Source organism: Microtus ochrogaster, chromosome 5 (genome assembly GCF_000317375.1).
Source record: "Microtus ochrogaster isolate Prairie Vole_2 chromosome 5, MicOch1.0, whole genome shotgun sequence".
In the NCBI taxonomy this organism is placed as follows: Eukaryota; Metazoa; Chordata; class Mammalia; order Rodentia; family Cricetidae; genus Microtus; species Microtus ochrogaster.
The window spans coordinates 62029841-62035945 of NC_022012.1; the positions used below are offsets into that span (position 1 = coordinate 62029841).

Below are 6105 nucleotides of genomic sequence, written 5' to 3' on the forward strand. Positions count from 1 at the left end.
ACTAACCACAAACTGCTGCCTTACTGTCTCCCAGCAGGATGTGTTGCTCTCCCGCCACACCTTGTTTAAAGCCTTCTGACTCTAACACGAGATGTCCTTAAAAGTTCTTTTTACTCAAGGAGGGGGAAAGAAATTTTTATGTTGAATTATACAAATTAAGTCTTGATGGGTATAAACTATTTTCATTTGAAAATTTGAAATGAGTATTTTCAACTCCCCCAAAGGAAGCAGAGAAGAAAAGACATCTTTGAATAGGAAATTGCTTAGTCATTCAAGTTTTTACGTGTACAGTGTAGGAAAAAGAAATCTCAACAAGCTAGGAGTTTAGGAAGCCGGCCTCTTTGGAAGAGCGCCTGCAACAAACTCCATTTGCCACCCAGTGGCTGCAGAACGAAATTACTTCTGTCGCCTACAGCCCTTTATTTTGTTGGTGGAAGGTGGGGAAAGACTGAGGTAGATGATACCAAACTACGAATTTAGAGCCTCCCGGACATTCCTCTAGATCTCTTTGAGTCGCCATCACTGTAGTAAACGCTGTATTTATTTTCCCTGTGGCCCACTCGCAGTCTGACCACAGGCCTCTGGGAAGCAATGCGTTCAGATACTGACCGGTACGGAGGACACCGAGCTGGCCCGTGACTCGCGGGACACGCTGTTGGGCATGGCCAGGGTGCAGCAGGACACGCCCACGGTGGCCTCGGGCAGCTCGTCGTCCTCCGTCCACTCGTTGAGCTCGGGGTTGAAGCACTGGATGCATTTTTTGTACTTCTTCTCGCCCTCGTTCCAGCCGCCCAGCAGGTACACGCGCCCGTGGAGCGCCGAGACTCCCGCCGTGCTCACGCCCACGGGCAGCGGTGCCACGAAGCTCCACTGGCGCGCTGCGGGGCTGAAGCTCTCCACCGTGAGCACGTCCACGCGCTCCCCGCGCGGCCCCAGCTGGCTGCCCCCCATCACGTACACCCTGTCGCCCAAAGCCACCGCGCAGTGCCAGCCTCGCGGCGTGCTCAGCTCGGGCAGCTCCTGCCACGCGTCGTGCGCGGGGTCATAGGCGCACACGGAGCGCGAGTACGCGCTGCCGATGTAGCCGCCCGTCACGATCACGCGGCCATCGGCCACGGCGCTGGCGTGGCAGCAGCGTGCCACCTCGAGCGGCGCCTTGGGCTGCCACTGGTTGGTAGAGGGCACGTAGCACTCCAGCGAAGCCAGGCTGCCCTCCGCGTTGCGGCCGCCCACCGCGTACAGGAGCCCGTTGAACACGCTCAGGCTGAAGTGCGTGCGTTTCTGGTTCATGCTGCCCAGGTGGATCCAGGTGTTGAAGCGAGGGTCGTACCTGAGATGACAGAGGGCAGCTTGATCACCTAAGTGGGGGAACCCATGTTGCCCAGCATTGCATAAGTGGGAACCCTCCACCCCCAACACACAATTACAGCTATTACTCCTCCTCTCATTCATTAAAAATAAAAGTGATACTCCCTTCTCTCCCCATTCTGAAGACGTTTCCTTTAACCAGATCCCCAAACAACAAACAAAAATCAAACCAACCAAACAACAACAACAACAAGCCCCCACAGGATTCTTTCCTCCAATAGCCACTCTCCCTTCCTGAGATTTAAGAGACATGCAAAATGGGTCGCAGGATAGAAGCTGGGCACCTGAAAGGGGAGCCTGTACATTAGAGGGGACTCAACTTGTTTTTTCGGACATCAATGACCGCTAGCTCTTTCTTGCTGCTGAATTAGGATAGGAGCTGTCTGCTCCGATTTCTACAAACTTCTCATTGGCATGTCTGTCGCGGCCATTCATCGCACTGACAAAGCTAAGCCACCCCTCCGAGCCTGTTAGAATGAGACCCATGGACTTATGTCTAAAAGCATCAAGAAAGGCTTCATCTCTCTGAACAGTTTTCTACTAGTAAAAGTTCCATTTTGTAGAATTTTTTTTTTAGTGTTAGAGTGTTTTCAGTATAGAAATCAATATAAAGAAAGCTGGCTTGAGTATTTAAGGGTGAGAAAGTCAGCAGAAGGGAAAGGAGACCCAGTGAACTCAAGGTTCCTTGTTCACATAGTTTGGAAGTTCTGTAAACAGACTTCCCCTTTGTCCCGTTTTACTCCCAAATAAAGTTGTAAGTATAGATACAAACTGAGTACCGGAACTGTGGCTCAGAGGTAGGGTGCTTGCTTGACACAGGTGAACCACTGGGTTCAAGACCCATAACCGAAAAAAGCATAAAAAGTCTGAAAATCAATTGCTTGAATTACTTTTTAAAAGAACATATTTATACAAATATAAAGTATATGAAAATAAATTGCATAGACTATATGCTATGCTACCAAAATAACTTAATTGTATTGATATATTACATTTATATATAAATATAAAATTATAATATATATAAACAAATATATTTACATAGAAATGTAATATATATACACATACATATGTTTACATACACATGTAGTATATATATATGTATGTATATAAAGAGTGTGCGTGTGCATGTGTGTCTGTGTCTGTGCATGTGTCCTGTGAGTGCAAGCTCCCTTGGAGGCCAGAGAAGGTGCTGAACGCCCTGGTGCTGGAGTCACAGGCTGGTGTGAGCCACCTGATGTGGTGCCAAACTTGGGCCCTCTGCAAGAGCAGTGATACTTTTAACCACTGATCCATTTCTCCATGGATTCTTGGTAAGTGGTGGGTACACACATATACTGAGACAATAAAGACATGTCATAGAAATCTTGCTTCTTGGTCATGTTTGATGTGTATGTGTATGAAAATAGAAAGGTGACCATGAGAGGGAAGGAAGAGATTTTAAGGCAGAGTGATAATGGAATTCATGTGACGTGGATGCAAAGGAGGGATTCTGGGGAACCAGCAAGGGGACCAATAAGAGGAAGCAGGAGCAAGGGCGGAGAGTGGCCAAGAGATATGCGTAAAAAAGTGTAATGGCATGTGTGAATGAAAATGACAAAATTTAATCCATCCCTTTGTATGCTAACTGAAAAACATTAAAAAGTAGAAAAGAAATCTAGGGTGCGTATATCTCCGATGCGCTTTATACAAAACATAGTAACTATCAAAAGCTTTACGACCACTACTACGTGGCTAATGACCTAAGATAACAGGCATTAATTCTGGGTCAAGGCAGTTTTTCAACATTGCAGTTCATTTGCATTACTGACAAAGCACTGGTACCTGCAGAAATTGCTGACAGCGTGCTTGGCTTGGTTTCTTGCGTCATTCTGGTCCTCACCACCAGCTACATAAAGGAATCCGTCCATCACAGCCACACACTGGTTAAAACTCTTGGCTGGCATTTCTGTGAGCTTGCTCCATCCATTTTCAGGGTCTCTATACAAAATGTCTCTACTAAGGGACTTCTCAGTCAGGCCGGGGCGTCCCCCAACAGTGATGAGAACTCGGCAGCCGCCTCGAATTCTTGTTCGCCGAGATTGCAACGTGTTTTGATGATAAGGTAGTAAGTGGTAGTTCATAGCATCCACAAGCAGTTTGTGACAATCGGCGTCTTGCATCATTCTTGGTACAGTTTGAACATAAGTGACCAGGTCTTGTGCAGAAATGGTACCAAATCGAATGTTACTTAGAAGATCTGCTGCGTGCTTCACTCTCTTGGGGTCGAACTCTAGCCATTTCATTGCAATCTGGAACGCTACTAGCTCAGAAGGCAACTGCAGGTCATCGTCTATGAGAAGCTCATTAATTTGTTCAAAGGTAAGCTTCATAAACTGCTCCGATTCTGCAAATTCGATGAAGTTATCCCGGATAAATTTCTGGGCTGTCGCTTTGGCGTTTTTCAAGCTATACGTTTCGGCGATATTAACAACATACATGCAGTTCTCAACGCTGATCTCTCGTATCAGAAAATCGCTGCACATCTTCACAAGAGTGTGGATCTGAAGGTACACGGCAGCAGAGATGATGCTTCCTATTGTGTACAGGGAGAGGGTCAGCTTCCCCGTGTATGCATACGCGATCACCGTGGCTAGGCCTAAGGGGGCGATATCATTGAGGTCCACCCGTTTCGTTGATGGATCCTTTTTAAGGATGTTGTAAAAGTATTCACTGCACGAAGCCATGACTGATTTATGAACATCAAAGGATTTGGTTTTGGTACCAATGACTAAGTCACACAGGAAACTCTCTTGCCGCATTTTACTTAAACCCTCCAGGAGGTTGGGGCCATAGGAAGTGTCTGTTAGCTCAGAAGAGACACAGCTAAGGCTGTTGCTGCCTTCTAGGAGCCCGTTTAGAGCACTCAGCTTGTTTAGGGGGCTGTCTTCTACGATGATGGTCATCTCGTTGATCTCTGCTTTGTTCTTTTTGATAGCCTTCTTCTTGGGTGCCATGTTCGCCACAGCGCTGTCGCCGTCAAGAGCTCACTAAAAGAGGAGATGTTTATTTTCGCTGTGCTTTGGATTTTGATATATTACACTAGAAACTTATAATTACATAAAGTAGATTAATTCTCATTTAACCAAAATGTATTTGAAGACATCGAGACGCACATCGCAGTGACGTTATTTCATGCCTTAAACATTGAAAATGATTCTAGAAAGGTGTGTGTTTTCAAATGAAATCTCCCAAAGGGTGTATTTTCAAGCAATTATGACCCAGCAGCAATGAGCGGTTCTCTGGTTCGAATGCACCGTAAATTTTGGAATGGAAACCTTTGAAAGACTTAACCAAGAAGTGAATTATGACTACCTTGAAGGTTTTCTTCAAGATAAATATTAAAATTTAGAAATCCATATAAAATTACAAAATATCATGAAAAGAAGATCCTTTTAACAACATCAGTGAAACCTACCACGTTCGAAGCGACACACGTAGCCATCCTAAAGGATCCCTGTTCTTGTGACCCGGCCCCTACCACAGCACTTGTTCCTGCGCCTGCGCAGTAGGGCTTATTAGAACTCTAGGATTTGCTGGCGTGGGGCTATGTTTTGTTTTCTCGCTTTGCTCAAATCATATTCACATTCATGTTTATTTAAAGGACTTACACCCTTTCTCATTAGGTTTTGCAGTTACTTTCCTTGTTGGCCTCATTTGAGGAAATTTAAAAATACTTTGCTCAGCAAGAAGTTATAGGATAGCCACTCCTGCATGGACGGACAGCAGTTTTCTGGAAACGTTGGAGCGGTAAACGTGCAATGTGTGTTCTCAAGACAAGATGCGACAAATGCAAGCTGCAAACAAGAAGCTGCACTTATAGCCGAGCAAATGCAGGCCCTGTCTGGGTCCTCGGAAGAACCCAGAAAGCCAATGCTTTATTCATGCGCATAATGGGATCTCAAGGAAACCCTGGACTAAAAGGCTAACGATTCTTGTGCTGCTTGGTTTTTATATCACCTTGATAAAAGCTAAAGTCATCAGAGAGACGGGAACCTAGATTGAGAAAACGCTTCTGTAAGGTCGGGTTGGCGGCAAGCTTGCAGGACATTTTCTGAATGATTGATAGGGAAGAACCCAGCCCATTCTAGTTGGGGCCATCCATGGGCGAATAGTCCTAGATACTTTAAGAAAGCAGGCTGAACAAGCCATGAGGAAAAAGCCAGTAAGCAGCTCCCCTCCACGGTCTCTGCATCAATTGCTGCCTCCAGGTCCCTGCCCTGCCTGGGTACCCGTCCTGACTTCTTTCATGATAAATTGGGAGGTGGAAGTGTAAGCTGACCAAACCCTTTCCTCCCTAAGTTTCTTTGGACACAGTGTTTCATCACTGCAATAGTAACCCTAACTAAGGCAATAGGTTTATGCCATATTAGATGATTACTTTGCTAGTGGCATGTAGGTATAGAGGTGCTATTTAAAACACAGATATCTGATAGAAACAGAACCCTCCTAATCAGAAAGGACTCAGGCTAGAGTGCTGAAGCTGGATCTCAGATCCCTGTATAATTCTTCAGTTCTGGACCATTGATGAGGTCCAGGGCATGCTGAGAGAAAGGGGGTAAGAAGGATTGAGACTGGATCGGGGCAGCCGCTGGCTGGTGTTTACAATTCTGTTTGCTTAATGCATATCAAATATTGATAGGCAGATCTCGGGTTTTGGACATTCTGATATGTCGAAGCTCTGAAGGAAAGGCCAGC

The 6105-nt window shown here is 45.8% G+C and overlaps 1 protein-coding gene across 1 annotated transcript; it reads right to left on the minus strand.

Annotated features, from left to right (window-relative positions):
• Positions 1 to 597: 597 nt before the first annotated feature.
• Klhl31 (kelch like family member 31) lies at positions 598 to 4364 on the minus strand. The gene is made up of 2 exons (XM_026778964.1): positions 3193 to 4364; positions 598 to 1330 (listed from the first exon to the last, which is right to left on the minus strand). Exons 1-2 carry the CDS (start codon positions 4362 to 4364, stop codon positions 598 to 600), a joined length of 1905 nt encoding a protein of 634 aa, XP_026634765.1.
• Positions 4365 to 6105: the final 1741 nt, after the last annotated feature.